The sequence below is a fragment of the Microtus oregoni genome, unplaced genomic scaffold (assembly GCF_018167655.1).
Source record: "Microtus oregoni isolate MIOR12 unplaced genomic scaffold, Mior012 000021F_ref0000039, whole genome shotgun sequence".
Taxonomy (NCBI): domain Eukaryota; kingdom Metazoa; phylum Chordata; class Mammalia; order Rodentia; family Cricetidae; genus Microtus; species Microtus oregoni.
In genome coordinates this window covers 1,768,533-1,789,547 of record NW_024543080.1, presented here as the reverse complement: position 1 = coordinate 1,789,547, position 21,015 = coordinate 1,768,533, and the positions used below count along the sequence as shown (strand labels likewise).

General features: G+C 39.9%; 1 protein-coding gene across 1 annotated transcript in view; it reads right to left on the bottom strand.

Moving 5' to 3' along the window:
• Positions 1-21,015, bottom strand: part of Prkg2 (protein kinase cGMP-dependent 2) — a 102,939-nt gene that overhangs the window by 45,879 nt on the left and 36,045 nt on the right. The window contains exons 4-9 of the mRNA XM_041671459.1: positions 17,820-17,933; positions 16,943-17,048; positions 15,788-15,851; positions 9,347-9,424; positions 5,588-5,682; positions 2,199-2,267 (exon numbers count right to left, since the gene is read on the bottom strand). Of these exons, the coding sequence (XP_041527393.1) occupies positions 2,199-2,267; positions 5,588-5,682; positions 9,347-9,424; positions 15,788-15,851; positions 16,943-17,048; positions 17,820-17,933 (526 nt within the window). The remainder of the gene's footprint in view (positions 1-2,198; positions 2,268-5,587; positions 5,683-9,346; positions 9,425-15,787; positions 15,852-16,942; positions 17,049-17,819; positions 17,934-21,015) is intronic.

Below are 21,015 nucleotides of genomic sequence, written 5' to 3'. Positions count from 1 at the left end.
CTCAGATGCCAAGGACTATGCCAGACGCTGGCTCTGCGGTCACAATGTGCAAATGACATATTTCTCTGTTTCTGGGGCTGATAGTAGGTTGGTAGGACAGGCGTTTAATAAATTAAACTCTAAGTATCAATTTGATCGCACCGAGTGTCACAAATGGTGCTGTTGCTGCCATTGCTGTAGGATCTTAATTTAGTCTATAAGTCATAATTAGAGTTCATCATTTCATTGATCAACAAAACTGAAATAACTTCCAGAGCGAAATGAGATGCCACTCACAGATACATAACCCCAGCGGCCCCAGAAACCTAGGCTGCAGGTCAACCTACTTGTACCTGACAGTTCATCTTCCTCATGTCTACTTCATACAATGTTTCATCTTTCACTGTGCCAGGTGGATATTCTCAACCCAATATGCATGTAAATTAAACACTTTAAAACTGTAAGCCTACAAATAATTTGCAAAGCCCATAAAAATATTGCATTTTTCATGGATTCTGAGTGACATTATCTGATATACGTGATAATAGATGAAGTTCATTCTCTCATATATTTTCTCCTGGCTTCTGGAGCAATTACACCACAGCTGTTAGTCAGCACATGAATATAGCTTCGGAAAACTCACAGAAAACAAACTGAACTAACACATTTTCCCTCCAACAGTTATCATCTCAGGATTGCCTTTATCTAAATAAAGTTTGCATTTTCTCAGCCCTGCGCCTTGGCAGGTTTGCCTCTTTTAGAGTGATTTCTACATTTTCTCTTTGCTTAGAGAAGTACCATTTTCAGGGCCATTTCAGCAATTTAAAATAAAAGAAAGCCTTTTCCACCTCCATGAACCATGGTTGCTTCTCTTTCTGACCAGGTGCTATGGGAGCTCTGTGGCATGGTTGGCAGAAGGATTAAATGAGCCGGGGGACCTGGGCAGTAGCCCCTGTCCGGTCACAGATGGCATTGCTGGGAGCAGACCTTTAACTCACTTGGGGTTCATTTGTCTTATCTGTAGGAAAGAATTATAACAGCTTGGGGGTACTAAAATTACATTCTAGATACGTTAACATTAGGATTGTGAGGTTTTTACACATAGTATTTGGCTTTTGGGGACAGTATAGAAATATATAGACAAAATAATTGAGTATTTTAAATTTCCCTGAAAGTACCATAAAAACACCATGGATCTGTGAAGCAGGTCGTACACTAGAAATGCATTGATAATGAATGAACGTCTTGCATTATGAAGTTTACAGTGTTGCTCTATTTTTCAAAGTTTGAAAATTTCCACGATAAAAAGTATTTTTCTAGGGTTCTAATTTTCTTTCCAGTGTTTCACATCTACGATTCAGTAAATGCTATCAACAAACAGCCGCTGACTATATTGCACTGTTATATCTTGTCATTTTACTAGTTTTGTTAATATTTCATAGGAGTGCATCTGATTTTTTGATGACACCATGTCTTTACATAGACAATGGCTCAGTTTTGGTTTATGTGGATTTATTCTTTAGATTGATTACATAACCAGTGAATATTTAACTGATTAATGAAGGGTCCAAGGAGTCAGATTAAAATGGGCTTTTAAGCAGTAAGGGCTAAAAAGCCAGCCTTATTTTTAAAAGTTACATAAGAATGATACCAATATTGAATCATATCATTAAAAATTACTACAGATGGTCATGTCTTTCTAGAATGAAACTAGATACTGACTTCACAGGAAGATTCTCGGCTGGCTCAACAGTTAGCAGAAATTGCTGCCCTCGAAGAGGACCCATATTTGGTTCCCAGAACCCATATCAGGTGGATCCCAACATCCTCTAACTCCAGCTCCCAGGATCTGACGCTCTCTTCTGGTCTCTTGGATACTCACACTCGGGACACACCCACAGATACACAAATAAATCCATAAAAGCACTAACAAACTGATTTCCCTGAAAGACAGAGAATTTAACTCAGCCCATTGCTGATAATTATGTACCAACTTTGCACACAAAATATTTAGCCTGCCAGCATCTGCTGCCGCAGAGACAGATTCTGATCAGAAGGCCCAGTTCCTGCTCATGAATTTTAATGGAATGCATTTGCAGCTGAGCATTGACCAGCATTTCCAAGTGGCGATGAATGTGCAAACAGAGAGAGATCCGAGGAACAGAAGCCAAGTCTTCCAAGTAGCAGGTGCCTGCGTTTTCCAACATCAGGATACTCACTCTCGGTCTATCACGAGGCACGCGACATCATTTTCTTCAGCAATTATATTGGCTGATCTGACATCATCACTGCAGATGAAAGAGAGAAGTCAGCTCTCAACACAGTTAGAAGCTAAAAGTCTGTTTTGTTAGGGAAGCCGCAATTTTATGTGAATTCACATCCACCAGCTAAACCATCCAAAGACCATAGTTTTTTGTTTTTTTTTTTTAAATAGCGTTGTACTTTATATTCAACCTTTTAAAAGTGGATTTGAAATATGTCTCAGTAAAGGTTATGTACACAAAGAATTCAGGGAAGGTAACCACGCAGGAAGCGCAGAAGAATCACCAACTGCGATGTGGAATCTCGTGTGTGTTCTCTCACAGCTGAAATGGAATAGCTCTCCCACATCAGAGGGGAATTCCTAATGAACAAGGAGGCAGCACAGAAAGCAGCTGACCAGGGAGATGTGAGCATCATACAGTAAATCAGTTGAAATAGAATCCAAGTATATGTTTACAGAGCCATGCCAACACATTAACTGAGTACTGAAAAGCCTTCATATCACAGGGTATAAAATGGATACTTTTTTCTCAGTAAAATCTCTGAAATTACTATCTGTGTTACAGTTGATGATGAACCATAGTGTAATTAGCACTGCTAACTTCCTTCTATGAAATGGAGTGGAGACTCTTACCATGGATATTTTAGATATAATGAGATACAGTGAACTGAAGGCAGTGAAACTGTCTATGTCAGTGGTGATTGATGAAATAGCCGGCATTTCCTCAGTGACCTCGGCTTACATGTCAGTTCTCTCCTTCTACTAGTCATCAATTGGACACTAAACAAAGCTGCATACTGATAGCATCCAGTGCTCAGAGACTCCCTAAGAGTAACCCAGGAGTACCAATGAAATGCAGTCATCGCAAGGACAGCTCTGGACAGTTTCAGCAACAGTAGATTCCTTCACATTTCCTTAGTGGGAGGACAGAGAAGACTCAGGTAGCCCATCTCCTGGAGGCCCCAGAAACTCCCTTTCTTTCTAGATGATATCCAAAGACCATCTTATGTAGTTTACCATCTGCCCTCAGTGTTTAGGATTCCTTCTAGGGGTAACAGTGGAATGAACCGCGCCTTAGGGTCTTTCAGTCAGAGGCAGGACAGCTTTAGATCAGTTTAAACACAGAACCAGCGGTCAAGGTGGAGGTATTAACAAAGGCAGGAATAGGGGAGAGGGAACCAAGCATAGACACAGACAGAATCATGAGCTTGGCTTATGAATTCAGAGCAAGGGAATAATTAAGGTTTTCGTCTGGCACGTCCACTTCACGACTGTCACAAAGATCATTCTCTGCACACCCCATAACCACCACAGTTTCCTGCGTGTGCTTTCAGAATAACTGTATGTTAAGTGCCATGGATTTATTTTTATAAATAAAATTCTGAAAGAACCTTTGAGACTATTTAATGTCAAATTTTGAAAACATATAAATTATAAGCTAGACTGAGCCATGGTCAGCAACCTTAAAAAAGACAATCATAAAAGGGTGAAAAGATTAAAAATAGGAGAAACCTTTGCACACATATTTCCTTCCCATTCATTTTAGCTTCGTGCTTTCCGATGCTTTGAAGAGTTGGTTGTCTACGTTAAACATAAATTTTCATATTTCCTATAGGAAAAGAACTATACTTGGCTAGCTGCAGCTTGGGTCCTGCAAAACCAACTAGCATACTAGCTCTCAAGAGCTACTTAATAGCTATACTACGTTATAGAGTCCTGGGAATCATCAAGGTTTCTTTGTTTTGCTTCAAAGAGGGTAGGAAATTATTACTTGAATGTGTAAGTATTAAGAACAAAAATGTTGAAGCCTTAGATAATTATGATAGTGTAAAAAAGAAGATAATTTCATTATCACAGCGAGTTCATTACCAGCTAGGAAATAAGAAAGAAACACTCAGCCTGTCTTTAAATTCCACTTTGAAATTTCTTGCATAATAACTAAAGCCCAATGCATTATGTTTTAGTACTTGGGCATTCTTTGAAATATAAAAGACATATGAATTTTAGATAAGCAGATATGTCTTTGGATAATTTTGGAGTACTTTCTCTTTGCACTGTGATTATGCAGCCTGTCATAGAAATCATCCAGACTAAAGCTTCATAGGTGAAAGTTCATGAAAAAATAAAAGGGCAGAAATAACTTTTTCTTCAGTAACTCTTTTCTTCAAGCACAAACTTGAAACAAAAGCATTTGCTGATAGTATAAAGATCTAAGGATTTCCTAAATAACTTATTATTCACTTAAAAACATATTGAACAGGACCGCAAGGGGTACACCCACACACTGAGACAATGGGGATGTTCTATCGGGAACTCACCAAGGCCAGCTGGCCTGGGTCTGAAAAAGCATGGGATAAAACCGGACTCGCTGAACATAGCGGACAATGAGGACTACTGAGAACGCAAGAACAGTCGCAGTGGGTTTTTGATCCTACTGCACGTACTGGCTTTGGGGGAGCCTAGGCAGTTTGGATGCTCACCTTACTAGACCTGGATAGAGGTGAGCGGTCCTTGGGCTTCCCACAGGTCAGGGAACCCTGATTGCTCTTCGAGCTGATGAGGGAGGGAGACTTGCTCGGGGGAGGGGGAGGGAAATGGGAGGCAGTGGCGGGGAGGAGGCAGAAATCCTTAAATAAATAAATAAATTTAAAGAAAACATATAGAACTCAAAAAATGCTTCCACCATTTAGGTCAATAGTAAATTAATTTCGATTTCAAAAGATAGAAGGGTCACATAGAAATTTCAAATGCATTATTTTGAGCTGATGTTAACACTTATAAATTGAGCTCACAAAAATTTCTTTAAAATAAGATTATTTTTGATATGATGCTTTAAAGACACCTAGAATATGAAAAGTTGCTGTGATTTTTAAAAACATTTTATTACAGTTATTTATTTGCTCTGAGTTTCCGTGTGGTATCTATACGTGTGTGTTTGCATGCCATGATACACATGTGGAGGCCAGAGGACAATCTGGGGGAGTCGGTTCTCTCCCTTCACCATGCGGATCCTGGGGATCAAACTCAGGTCATTAAATTTGGTTGCAAGTGCCTCCCCCTACTGACCCATCTTGCCAGCACTCTTCACATTTTAATTAAATAGAAAATTTTGAGTAGGATAGTATTTCAAACAACAGGAGCATAAAACCTTGTTCTAATTTAATAATTTTCTCATTTTTATATTATTTGGTAATATTTTAAAGCTAAAAACCAATCTTGTTTTTACTTACAGAAGACCTTCCAATTATTTACTGGGCAAAATTAGTGTTTGGTTAGAGAGTAGTTTTAACATGGAAAGCAGTCCCAGTCCTTTTTCCTGAGTGTCATATAAATCCATGGACTCACCTGATCAGAGCTTTTTCTCCAAAGTACTCCCCTTTCTGCAGGGTTTTGATCAACTGGGGCTGATCGTGGCCTTCTGTGCTCTGTGTGACTTTTACCTAAGCAAAGCGAAACAATTCAGAAGAGAGATCAGAGTAAACGAGAGATCTGACTACATACCCATCAGACAAACTCGGCAAAACCTTGTGAAGGAAGGAAAAGAGGAGGCTGTATCACTGTCACGGCCATCACACCCTTACATTCCTTACACTGTCACGGTCACTACACTGTGATAGTCCTTACACTACTGCAGTAGTTACACAAATATTGTTCTTACACTGTTACAGTCATTACACTGTTACAGTCCTAACACGATTACAGTCACCACACTATTACAGTCCTTACACTACTGCAGTAGTTACACTGTTACAGTCCTTACACAATTACAGTAGTTACACTGTTACAGTCCTTACACTACTGCAGTAGTTACACTGTTACAGTCCTTACACTACTGCAGTAGTTACACTGTTACAGTCCTTACACTATTACAGTAGTTACACTGTTACAGTCCTTACACTATTACAGTAGTTACACTGTTACAGTCCTTACACTATTACAGTAGTTACACTGTTACAGTCCTTACACTATTACAGTAGTTACACTATTACAGTCCTTACACTATTACTGTAGTTACACAAATATTGTTCTTACACTGTTACAGTCATTACACTGTTACAGTCCTAACACGATTACAGTCACCACACTATTACAGTCCTTACACTACTGCAGTAGTTACACTGTTACAGTCCTTACACAATTACAGTAGTTACACTGTCACAGTCCTTACACTACTGCAGTAGTTACACTGTCACAGTCCTTACACTACTGCAGTAGTTACACTGTTACAGTCCTTACACTATTACAGTAGTTACACTGTTACAGTCCTTACACTATTACAGTAGTTACACTGTTACAGTCCTTACACTATTACAGTAGTTACACTGTTACAGTCCTTACACTATTACAGTAGTTACACTATTACAGTCCTTACACTATTACTTTAGTTACACAAATATTGTTCTTACACTGTTACAGTCATTACACTGTTACAGTCCTAACACGATTACAGTCACCACACTATTACAGTCCTTACACTACTGCAGTAGTTACACTGTTACAGTCCTTACACTATTACAGTAGTTAAACTGTTACAGTCCTTACACTTCTGCAGTAATTACAGTTACAGTCCTTACACTATTACAGTCATTACACTGTTACAGTCCTAACACGATTACAGTCACCACACTATTACAGTCCTTACACAATTACAGTAGTTACACTGTTACAGTCCTTACATTGTTACAGTAGTTACACTGTTACAGTCCTTACACTATTACAGTAGTTACACTGTTACAGTCCTTACACTGTTACAGTCCTTACACTACTGCAGTAGTTACACTGTTACAGTCCTTACACTGTTAGAGTAGTTACACTGTTACAGTCCTAACACGATTACAGTCACCACACTATTACAGTCCTTACACTATTACAGTAGTTGCACTGTTACAGTCCTTACACTGTTAGAATAGTTACACTGTTAGTCCTTATACTCTTATAGTAGTTACACTGTTACAGTCCTTATACTGTTATAGTAGTTACACTGTTACAGTCCTTACACTATTTACAGTAGTTACACTGTTACAGTCCTTACACTATTACAGTAGTTACACTGTTACAGTCCTTACACTATTACAGTAGTTACACTGTTACAGTCCTTACACTATTACAGTAGTTACACTGTTATAGTCCTTACACTGTTACAGTAGTTACACTGTTACAGCCCATACACTATTACAGTAGTTACACTGTTACAGTCCTTACACTATTACAGTAGTTACACTGTTACAGTCCTTACACTATTACAGTAGTTACACTGTACAGTCCTTACATTGTTACAGTAGTTACACTGTTACAGTCCTTACACTATTACAGTAGTTACACTGTTACAGTCCTTACACTGTTACAGTCCTTACACTACTGCAGTAGTTACACTGTTATAGTCCTTACACTGTTAGAGTAGTTACACTGTTATAGTCCTTACACTGTTACAGTAGTTACACTGTTATAGTCCTTACACTGTTATAGTAGTTACACTGTTAGTCCTTACACTGTTATAGTAGTTACACTGTTACAGTAGTTACACTATTATAGTAGTTACATTGTTACAGTCCTTACACTATTACAGTAGTTACACTGTTACAGTTCTTGCACTATTACAGTAGTTACACTGTTACAGTCCTTACACTATGACAGTCCTTACACTATTATAGTAATCACACTGTTACAGTTCTTACACTACTACTGTAATCCACTCCTGCACTGTGATCTTGTAATCCACTATACCTGCTCTTTTTAAGGCAGGTACAGACAGCCCACTGTAATAAGAGAATATTCCATTCAAATCACCTACCAAAGGTCAATATATATAGATTGGTTTTTAAAGACAGGGTTTCAAATGGTGTGTCCCTGGCTTTCCTGGAACTTGGTATTTAAACCAGAATGACCCCAAACTAGAGATTTGCCTGCCTCCTAAGTGCTGGGATCAAACACATGCGCCACCACATCTGGCTTTAAACGTCAGTTGTTTTTTTTTTTTGTTTGTTTGTTTTTAACTCTTCATATTTTTATTATATCATTATGTAAATGCAAACACTTGCATTCAGTTACCTTGAATACATGTCATAATTCAATACTTTTTTTAATTTATTTATTTATTAAAGATTTCTGTCTCTTCCCCGCCACCGCCTCCCATTTCCCTCCCCCTCCCCCAATTAAGTACCCCCCCCCCCCAGCCCGAAAAGCAATCAGGGTTCCCTGTCCTGTGGGAAGTCCAAGGAACCCCCACCTCCATCCAGTTTGGATGCTCAACTTACTAAACGCCAGTTTTTAAAATGTAAACCCAGTGATTCTTTTTGAGAGATCCTCAGAATAGATAATCTGAGTCCTGTGGGGAACTTTGTTGCTTCAGAAATTCTATCAGAGTTGATAACTTAATCAATAATAGTGTGAGTATCAGTTTGAAGTCTCTCCATAGGTAGGCTTTATCTTATGAACCTCCAAAACAGTGCAAAATAGTGACTTGGAAAGGGCTCACAACTCAGTGGCCATTTCAAAGTGAAGCACAGGCTAGAAGAGCACAGCACGGAAACTTAAACTTACAATATTCCCTGTATGAATTACTCTAGTTAAATGTTAATAAGTGTTGTTTCATATTAGCTAGAATTTGTGATTGATATTTATAAATGTCACAATAAATTAGTACTTTAAATTATAATAACAAATGTAATTTCTTTATTAGCCAGAATTCTTCCAAAGAATGGAACTTTACTTGTTGAGTTCATTCTTCCAAACTGTTGATCATATCTGTTACATAAAAATGATATTTCAGTCCTGTTCTTGAACCATTGGGCTGACTGGCAATCACATACTCATTCCTAAAATGAGCCTCTAGAAATAAACCAGTCTTTATAGACATCACACACAGAGAGGCTTCCACAGAAAACAGAGCAACCTGTGTGCAGTTACCGATAAGCTACTATGTCAGCTGTGCCCTCATCCCCAAATGCAGATGGCCTCGTAGAAAACCCCAGGGACCCTATCAGTGATACTTCATTATTCTTTCAGTCAGGGGGCTTCTTCCAAGGCAACTCAGAACACAGTGACATTGATGGCACACCAATCAGAGCAGAAGTCTTAATAACTTAAGTTTTACTTAGCATTTACCTTTCCTTTTGCCAAAATGAAAAAGGTACTTCCTTCTTCTCCTTCTCTGATGATGTAATCACCTTTGTCATAGTATTCCTATCGGGATGAGAAGCAAACAGAACATCAGCTCAAGTGGAGGTGTGTGACAGAAGAAATAGAACCCTTTGTGTATTTAAATGAATGCGGATGGCAAGTAAGATGTCCTTCCCTGCCATTAATGCTGTGGTAAAAATAAGGAGAGTTGCTTTATTGATCAGAAAGAAGAGTTGTGTTTACTGAGAAACTTCATGAATTCAACATTCAACAGCCAGGGACACAGTGTGATATCACCTCTGGCTGAACTACAATGTCTAGTAACTGTCTGGAGAGTAGGTCAGAGGTTCATAAAGGAATGTATGATTGCATGATGATTTGAAAATACTCCCAGTGGGTATGAGGAACAGCATCCTCTATTTTCCTCTGTGCAGCAATGATACCTAAAAGGAGTCCGTATACAGAACAGGTAGTTCATTAGTTCTAAAGAACCCTCAACACGAAAGGTCCCAGAGACATCAGAACCTACATGTGCAATGCTGGATTTACTGTTGACTTATCCTCATGAAAGTGAAAATGATCATTTATTTCTTTCTTGGATTAATTTTTCTGTTTTTCATATACAGTTGTATAATTTGAGAATTCTTGAGCAGAAGTAATGTATCCATTCAACAGAGCAAAGGAGCAAGCTGGTATCCTTAGCACATACTACCCTGTATGGCCTTAATATGTTGTCTCAAGTCAGAGAACTAAAATGGATTTCTTATTTATATTAACAAAGTTGCTTTGTTTAATTTTTTTAAAAGGCAAAACTGACAACATAATTTCACTTATTTGTTTCCTTTAGACTAGAAAATAAATTCTAAACTTAACTACTTTAATGTGTTTGCCTTTCAATAACTTTCTGATCATTTAGGAAAAATGATCAAAGTGTAATAGAATAAATATTTATAGACTGACTATTACTCCTCATATCATTGAACACTGCTTCAATATTCCTAGCATTTTATATCTTAATAAGATATTTCAACATTTCTTAGAAAAACACATGAAACCAGAAGAACCAGATTCAAAGCCCTGCTCTACATGGAATTTCTTTTTTAAAAAAAAATACATCAGCTAAGAACATTCCCTTTAAAGTTAGAGAAATTCACTAGTTTTCTGTAGATGCTAAAACAATCAGGCATGAACCTAGAGACTTTAAGCAACACCCTTTGATTAGCATCCTGCCTCTGGGGACCAGACAGCCCAAGGACAGAGTCGAGCAGCTAGGTTTTCTTTACTGTGACCCTTAAGGATGACCACAACCCTACAACCCAAGGTGTTTTCCTTCTGGACCACCAGTCTCTTGAGTTAAGCTGCTGATAGCCCACACCTGAGGAACTCATCTTTACGTCTCTTGTCCCAACTCCAGCCTCAGTTCTCAACACCCACATGGAGCAGACATGACATGAGAAGTTTCTGAGGGGCCAACAGACTGCTCTTCAACCATGACAAAACCCCTTATATGTGCAGAGGTGTGGCTCTGATTCCTGCTAACCAGCTAAGTTGAAAGGGGACAAGCTTGAAAGGGGACATTGAGAAGGGTCTTATTATGTCTTAACAGGCGGCTTCCCCAGTACAACCAACCCAGGAATGATTCTTTGTCACCCCAAACCTCGGAAGGAAGGCAAATAATACCTCCTGGTGCATGGACAGTAACTCATAGATGAGGAAAGGCTGTGGAAATAGGTCAGACCAAAAATATATAGTGGTGAGTGCTGGCGATGATGCTAGACTGCCCAGTATTTGCCAACTGAGGAATGCAGGCAGTCAGGCCAGGGCAGACACCGCAACCAAAAAGAGAAGGGCAAACAGTGACTGTCCTGTGGTTACATCGCTGGGTCTCTTAGAAGACCGAGAAATCATGGACTCTATCCTGTAGGGAGATGATTCGCTTTACGTGGATACTTGATATACCCATAAAGCTACACACACAGGTAGATAGATACTTAAAATCACACCTACACTTCCACTTTGAGTTTGCAAAACTGTTTTATTAAATTGGTTTCCATGGCCCGAAAGGAATTTTTAAAGGAACATGTCTAGAAGTCTGAAGACGGATACAGACTATGTGAAAAAGATAAAAATAAAGAAATCAATTTCAGAACAGAATGAGACAAGAGCAGAAAAAAAAACAATGTTAATGGACACCCACCCCTACAGATAGAATTTCTCACTCTTATGAAGATACCCTTTGTGCTGATGAAGCAAAAGGCCATAAATTGAGTTCTTACACAAAAAACCTAAGAATGGGGAAGCAACTACAGAGTGACAGAGTAAAAGCAAAAATAATTCCAGACTTCCTCAATCTAGAACTTGTGCTACAAATTTTCATTGTACAATGTATTGATGACTGACAGATGCGACCCATATACATGCACACTCATCCATAGAAGCACACATGTGTAATTCATTCTGTGACTATGAATCCAAGTTCATTGTTCAAAGGTCTGCTCATAGAGCTGGGGAGATGGTTCAGTCAGTAAGGTGACTGTCTTACAGGCAGGAGTCCCTGAGTTTGATCCCCATCATCCATATTTTTGAAAGCTGGATATGGGAGCACTTGGTTGAAATTCCAGCATGAGGGAGGTAAGGACAAAGGATTGCTAGGGATCACTGGCCATCCATATTAGTAAGATCTGACCAATGTGAGACCCTGTTAAAAAGAAAAGGTGGGTGGTGTCTGAGTAATGATACCCACAACTGTCCTCTGATCCCTTCACACATCACATGCATACATACATGTGTATATACCCACACACTCACCTGAACTACACACAGCATGCACAGGGAGACTAGATTTTGAAAAACATGATTTAAAGTGGTAATCTCTGGAATCAAGAGGTAGTCCGCGGCCCACTCTACAAAACATGCTTTCAATTCCTTTTCACCCCCTGCCCTGCTGCTTCTCAAACTGTAGTGAGCTTAAGAATCCCATTCGTGAAATCTTGAAACAGTGGAACTGAGATTCTCTACCAGCTTCTGATTTGGTGAGTATGGTGGGTACCTGGGAATCTGCCTTTCTATTGGCACCCCCATCAGAAGAAGAATACAGACATTCACATTGCTGTGCCTCTCTCACCCCTGGCATGGCTGGAGCTCTGTGAAAGGTGCAAAGGTGGACATCAGGGTACAGAACTGAGAGCCACCGGGTCAGGTTCCAGAGCTCTGCCCCAATAGGCAACTTCCTGCTTAATCTCTGTGTTTGTAACTCAGAACACAAATTCCACACTTTTCCCTGTTGCCTGCATGGACACAGGACACTCTTGTGTCACCTGTCTTCCTGTTTTATGATTGCCGAGGGACACGAGCCACATTAGAATGTTCAGTATCATCCATTGTGGCCACTACTCCAAACCTGTACTGTCTTACGGCTGTCATTAGCTACACCCTAAAGCACAGCAATGACTGGGTGCCATTATCCCCGCCCATGTTCAGCTCAGAACATGAGCAGGGGCTTCCAGAAGATGGCAGACTTCAAACTGAAGGCTCTGGGAGACCTGAGTTCAAGAAAACTGATGGAAAAACTGGACTGCCAGAGTCAAATACTTGGTGTTGGAATGCGGCAGCCTGAGTCTTAAATGCATAGGATCTGAATGAAAAAGGAGGACCTGACTGTCCAAGGTATGGTTGAGGAAAAGAGTTTTGTTGTAGACATGAGGGAGAGTACAGCCAGAGGCATCTGGAAGAGTCCAGAGCAGGTGAGAAAGAAGTACACTAAACATGACCAGCAGACTGAACAGGCCTAAGAGTGGGTGGGGTCGGGGGAGAAGAGAGAGGGGCAAAAGAGGGGACCAGGGAGCCAAGAGTGGAAGCGAAAGAGCAAGAGAAAAGAAAGAGAATAAGGACCAAGAAGGCCAGTTGCTGAAATGGCAGGGTTATATAGGAAAGGAAAGCTGGGGGCAGGGAGACCCAACCTCCTCGCTACAAAGTTTTAGTGTAGAGAGCTGGGTGGGAAAAGCAGAGAGGAGCTGGGTACTGAGCAGGCCTGGTGGCCAGAGCGCTTTGGCATAGCAATAGGCCGCAGAGTTAGCCATTTGTGCTGAGTGTCTTTGGAACCTCACAGGATCCACTGCTTGGTGCTCATGCACTTGTGTTTGTGTGTGCGTGTGTGTGTGTGTGTGTGCGTGGTGGGGGGTGATGAACTGGAGGACAGAGAAACAAGGACTCTCAACCCTTCTCTGCCTTTTTCTCCCTACACATAAAGGAAAAAGGGGGAAAGGCTGTAGTGGCATTTCATTTGAACTTTAATAAATAAAGCCTACCTGAAAACCAGAAAAGCAAAGCAGCCAGCCACTGGCTCTAACCTTGACCTAAGTCCGAAGTGACAATCCTGCCTTCAGGATTCTCAGGGTGAGACCAAGACTAAGAGCTGTCTCCTTCTATTTTATATTCCTCTTCAGTTCTGGGGTGAAGGGTGTGCATGGCTTCTGTCTGGTTTCTATGGCAAGCTGGTGTGGCTACTGGGATTAAAGGTGTGTGTCATTGCTGCCTGGTCTGTAAGGCTGGCCAGTGTGGCTGTTTTACTTTTCTGATCCGCAGGCAAGCTTTATTAATTAAAATACAAATGAAATGCCACTCCAAAAAACTTCTCTACCAAGCAGCAGTTCAGATACCTTTTGTTTTCTGGAAGACTGTGGGTCTCAGGACATGGGCTCTAAGAACTCAGTAGGTGCTCGGTCATACCTGCCCACACCGGGGTGGGGCCGGCTGTGGTGAGGACCCCGTGGATGGGTCAGGAGTCAAGTTTTGCTGGGAAATTATGTGTTTTTCTTAGAACTTAACAGATCCCGTTACTCCTTTGCTAATCAGTTCCACATCGAGAATTTTCACACATCACAGAGACATGCTTGTTTGCCAGGTAGAATAAAGAAGCCTTTATAAACGGCACCGCAGCCTGCAGATGCTGAGATGCCATCAGGCTTTGCTGGGTGTTTTTAAAAGATGAAGCTTACAAACTTGAATTGGCTGCTAATTAATACTCAAATTAATAATTTGAGAAATTCATGTGCATATTCTGTAGCTTTTGCCTATGGTCACTATCAATATGTCTAACTGACAATTTATTTTTAATGACATCAAGTTCACATATTTGCTATTGGCATGGGATTCCCGTCTGGTGACTCTCCTCTATTAGTAATATTAAAAACAGATTTCTTTGGTTAACAACAACAAAATAAATATGTATATATAGGGCTTCTCTGGCCTGAAAAGAAAACATCCTGAGAAATTAGGATGAATTATTAATTTGTAACATCTGTGACTGGTTTATGTTACACTGGGAAAAATCCCAAAAGGATACAGACAACAGAGGATCCTTGAAGCTGATGTCACATCCAAAGCCCCAGGGGACAGGAGGCAGGGCATTATGTCCCCATAGCCTGTCCTTGATAAGCTATCGAATGCTTCATGTCTTATGTTTAAACATTACTGACGTCATTTAGGTTTAGGGTGAAATGGTCACTGCTTCCTTCTCAGCACATAGGAGTTTACATTGCTATGATTGACAGGGGCATGAATCTACCAACAATCAGAGCAGGTGGGCCCCTGTCAACCATAACAACTGAGAGCAGCTCTGCACGGGTGTCACCTCCAGCTACGACACTGCCACCAATCCCTACCTCCTCTTAACCTCAGAAAAGTCATTCTGGTTTCAATGAAATGGGCCCCCAAGAAAGGGAGAGAGGCTACTTGCTCTGAATTATAATCTCTGAAATCTGAAGAGGTTTTTCCTAAACTGAGTATCATCAAAACCCAAGGTGCATTATAAAAGCATTATTCACAATAAGGCTTGACAACACGGCGTAAAAGCAGCCATCTGGGGATGCCAGGAATAAGCTTTGGAACACGCTCCAATCTGCTGTGTGCCTCTAGACATTGAAAGAGGTAAAGCGCTCGATTGCAATCTCTTCCCATGTGCTTCCATGGCCCAGAATGAGTACAGCATGCTGCATGGTCTGGCTCCAGACGCCTCCCCCACAGCCCCAGCATGCCCTTTCTGTACCCTGTTTTCTAATTATGCCTCGCTGATTCCTTTATATTGTGAAAACTCTGCGGGGATTGTGATGTTAATTGGAGAAAATCAAAGGCCTCTTGAGTAAGGCAGATTAGTTGTATAAAATGTACTAAAAAGATTAAAATATGTAAATCAAATTTCATCTTACCAATGCAAATCCAATTTCTTTTCGCAAGTTCCAAAGCTATCTAACCCTTGCTGGTCCCTTAATTCAGGGTGAGTGAGCCAAAGAGTTCTCACAAACAAAACCTGCACCTGGCCTCTGTACATTAGTGTTCTACCATCTTTTCCTCTTTATTTATTTATAGTACTAATAATATGATTAGATTCTGAAATCTTCTAATGATATTTAGTTGAAAATTTCTTACCACTTCCAAGCAGTCAATGATCTTGGTTAGTTTATCTTCAGGTAAGTTCTTCAGCAAGGAAACACTTCAAAGTTAAAAACAAACCTTAAATTAATTATCTGTTTTTAATTAGGGGAAGTTTTGAGATAAAGTCTCACTATGTAGTCCAGGTTACCCCTGAACTCACGATCCTCCTGCCTCAGCCCACTAAAACCTGGGATTACAGGCAGGCAACACCACACCCAACCTTTAATTAATTTTGTCTTGAAAAACAAACATTGCATACAGTCACTATAGTTTTACATTCACTTACTATTATAATGTGGAGCACTTCAGTTTTTCCAAAATAAGAATCTAAATAACTGAAAACCCATAAATAACAGAATTTTTTGACAATTGGAAATCATTCATATGCACTATACTATTCCAGGCATTTGCCATACGTACAAAAACGAAGGTACCAAGATCCTACAATGGCGATAATCCTATCCCGTCAGTTCTAGGGGGAAACACATAAACATTGTGGTTGGTTTTCTAAGTGACTAACATTTGGAGAAATGTTTTTCTCTGCTTCTCAATGTCTCTTAGAGCCTGGGTTAGTTGCTCTATTCAAAATGAAGGATCAGATTTTCATCTAAATCCTTGTAATTTAAGTAAACACTGAACCTATGGGGACATGGAAATTATCGGTGACAAGTTCTTTGATTATTAATCTTACTGTACTGTCTTTTTAAAAATCAGTGTTTCCAGAGGTAGGTAACAGGGACATGTAAGTGCATACACCTGCACACACACACACACACACACACACACACAAGCACAAATAAATAAACAAAATGCCATAATAATAACTAAAATTATTTTTTTAAAAATTAGTCTTTTGCTGGACTCTCTCAGACCATAAGTACTTTTCAAAGCCTGGTGAGCAAACTCAGATGAATTTTTAGATCTTTTATGCTATGGCTCGCTCCTTCGATACAGAAATAAAAGAATAGAAAGAAAATAACTCTATGCATAAGCAAATGTAATTTTTAGTATCTGCTGCCATTTGCTGCAAGGGAAATCTTTTGCTGCTTGCTTCAATTATATAGAAACTGCTTGAATTGAAGAAACTTAGGAAAATCATGACACTGGCAAATATTGACCTATCTGCTTCTGTCACATGGTTACTCTTACCTTCTGAGGAAATTTCTGTACTCCTCATCCCTGGCTTGGGCTGTTCTCCTCATAATGTTCTGGAATACCTCTCTGTCGAGCGCCCACGTTTTAACATTGGTAATAGCTTTAGAAAATTTGAGAAGATAATACAACAGTGTTTAGCATCAGAAAAAGAAAATCGTCCAAAATGTTAGCCAGTGACTATATATTCATTGGGAATGTACTATTTAAACATGCAAATGAGAGGAAATAATGAAAGAGTGGGTAATTTTACATCACTTCAGTTTTGAAATCTGCCAAGATTTGGAAGAGGGTACCAGGATTGATTTGGGTAGGATGATATTCAAATAGTTTGCAATTTCCAGTTACACACCACATCCATCGGATGTGTTCCTGAGTCATGCTGGCCAGCCTGAAGCCAAGCCAGATACTAAAGAGTTCATAAGCAGGTACCTGGAAGTTAAAAGCCTTGTACGCACAAAGATGTGAATGCGTGTCTTTTTTTTTTTTTTTTTTTTTTTTTGGTTTTTCGAGACAGGGTTTCTCTGTGGCTTTGGAGCCTGTCCTGGAACTAGCTCTGTAGACCAGGCTGGTCTCGAACTCACAGAGATCCGCCTGCCTCTGCCTCCCGAGTGCTGGGATTAAAGGCGTGCGCCACCACCGCCTGGCGTGAATGCGTGTCTTTTGACAATGCTTAGACACGGCTGCCTAAGACCTAATTCCCACCCTGGAGAAAGTTCTTCTTAACCTGAATTATTCGTATCAAAGATCACATATGAATCTTTTTAATGCAATTATGTTTTTATAAATAAGAGTATATAGGGCAGAATGCCACCAGCTTGGCTAGGAGACAACCTTAGATACAGTGGTGATCCCACAGCTTCTCTCTTCTTACCTTTCACAGAGGCAGTACGGGTACAGTTGTACAAAATTGCCAGTTCCCCAAAAGTGGTCCACATTGGGATGGACGAGAGCAACTTCTCTCCTTGGAACACCTCTAGTCTACCCTCTGTCAAGTAGCATTTAAGAAAAACAGAAATCATCAAAACCTATCTGGGTTCCATAGAGAAAAAAAAATAACCAGAAATCATACAAAGCATTCAGTTGAGCTACTTAGGAAGCTGAATATATCAGAGTGGGGGAAAGATCCAGCCTGGTTCCAGACCTGCCATTTCCTCACACCCAGCAGCTTTTCAACATGGCGGGTGGGGAGAATCACATGCATTTCATGTAATTATGAGAATTAAGTGTTAATACAGGTAAGGAACTTAAAACAATAGATAGCACAGGTTAAATGTTATGTAAATACTAACAATATTCATTCTGCCCAATGAAAAATGTAACTATTTCTCCCTTACCAGGAGACCAACAATCAGTGTTTCTTAAAAACCCTGCACAGCTGTTTCAGTGAGGAAAGGAAAACTTATCAGAGCCATGACGCCCTGGCTGCCAGGTCAAGTTACCTAGTGCTACAACTGGCTTGCATCAGTTGTTGACTGTGTAACCCTGGAAAGTTATCCCAAGGTCCTCTGCTGCTGAACCTCCCATTCGGGTCCATATCTAGACCTACACAAAGCTGGGTCAGAGAAAACAGAGCACTCAGCACACTTCCTACTGTTGCTTTGCCCTGGAAACCCTCTTTTCTTTCATCTTTAAACGAAGCTTTGTCTAAAAAAAAAAGCCATAAGCAAAAATATCTAAATTTTTGAAGGAAGAAAATTGGGGAAGCAATGTCAACCTTTCGTTCTCCTACTCTCAAATAGCTTGGATCACTATGTCATCCACTCAATTCAACAAACCTGATATAAGAGCTGATATTGTTCCAGGAACCATTCATTATAAGTGCCAGACAAGAGAAACAAAGATGTTTGCTAGGGCAGAACTATATTCTAGGAAGAAAAAGGTCTTTTTTTTTTTTGGCTCTAAATTTCACAGATTAGATATGCAGTTCAATGACTTCTTATCACAGCCAATTCTAACTCCATCACAACCACTTAGTGGAGCTGTCTTGTTGTTATGCTGAATCTTAGTTCATGTCAAGGTTCTTTGCTTAATTGGTTATAGCTCATGGGATTTGAATAATACTGAAGGATTATATGGAATATCAAGAGTTTAAGATAACTATGCTGTACTATTTGATATTCATGCTGTATTTTATAAAGGAGAGAATTTTAACTATCAAATTAATTTGCTCAGGCAGATAATTAAGCCAGGCAATTCAGTCCTTAAATGTTACCATAATTAATTCAAATAAGAAACCAACTAATTTTCACTTCCATGTGGGCTGTGTGTCTCAAAGGTTGAAGTAATATCTCTAGCCAAGACTAATCAGAATTACTGACAAGGAACAAGATGGACTGGAGTGAGGTGCTTGTCCTCTCTTAGCAGGTTCCATAAATATTTGTTGACTTAATGACCTATCTTCTACTGTCAGAAAGCTGTTGTGTTGCCGAAACAGGTGTGAAACAGGCAAGAAAAAAGGTTGTAAGAAGAAAGTATTTTCTGTGAGTCACCTATCCCTCTAAAATTTGAACTTCTGTAATGCAAAGGACACTGTTAATAGACAAAACAGTAGCCTACAGAGTGGGAAAAAATCCTCAACAACCCCACATCTGAGAGAAGTCTTATCTCCAAAATATATAAAGAACTTAAGAAATTAGACATCAAAATATCAAATAGTTCAATGAAAAATTAGGATACAGACCTAAAACAGAATTCTCAGCAGAAGAATCTCAAAGGGCATAGAAACACACAAAAAAATGTTCCTCACCCTTAACCATACAGGAAATGCAAATAAAAAACGATTATGAGATTCCATCTTATACCTGTAAGAATGGCTAAGATCAAAAACACAAGTGATAGCTTATGCTGGAGAGGATGTGGTGTAAGGGGGACTCCTCCATTGCTGGTGGGAGTGCAAACTTGTACAACTAGTTTAGAAATCAATACGGTTGTTTCACAGAAAATTAGGACTTAATCTAACTCAAGACCCAGATATAGCAATCTTGGACGTATACCCAAAGGATACTCAATCATACCACAAGGTTACTTGCTCAACTATGTTTGTAGCAGCTTTATTTGTAATAGCCAGAACCTGGAAATAACCTAGATGCCCCTCAATAAAAGAATGGATAAAGAAAAAGTGGTGATTTACACAATGAAGGACTATTCTACTGCTGAAAACAATGACATCAAGAAATTTAAAACAAAAGGACGGAATTAGAAAAAATCATCCTGAGTGAGGTATCCAACACCCAGAAAGACAAACATAGTATGTAGTCACTTATAAGTGGCTATTAGCTATAAAATAAAGGACAATCTTGCTACAATCCACAGACTCAGAGAGGTAGGGAACAAGGAGGACCCAAGGGAGGACTTATGACTCTCTCCAGGAATGGGAAATAGAAGAGATCTCCTGGTTTGGGGGGGAACTTGAGGGGTTGATTTGGGGGTTGGGTGGAAAGGGAGAGTACTGAAAAAGATGACTGGAAAGGGAGGGGGCATGTCAGGGTCAGGTAGAAAACTGGTGCAAGGGAAACCCCCACGAATCTATAAGGATGACCCCGCTAAGACTCCTATCAATAATGGATATGTAACTGGTCATCTCCTGTCATCAGATTGGTGACTATCCCAATTGTCATTAAAGAGTCTTCATCCAGTAACTGATGAACACTGATGCGGAGACTCGCAGCCAAATGTTAGGAATCCTCCTAAAGAGAGGAAGGGAGGATTGTAGGAGCCAGAGGAGTTAAGGACATTACAAAAAAAAAAAAAAAAAAAAAAAAAAAAAAAAAAAAAAAAAAAAAACCAACACAGAGTCACCTAACCTGGCTCATAGGAACTCACACAGTCTAAAGCAACAACCAGGAATCCTGCATGGGATTGACCTAAGCCCTCTACATATATGTGACAGTTGTGTAGCTTGGTCTACTGTGGGACTCCTGGCAATTCTTGCCCCCAGTGCTTTGGCTGGCTCTTCATCATCCTAGATTGCCTGTCCAGCCTGAATACAAAGGGAAGTGCTTAGTCTTACCACTTGATAAGCCACCAAGCTTTGCTGATACTCATGGGAGGCCTGCCCTTTGCTGAAC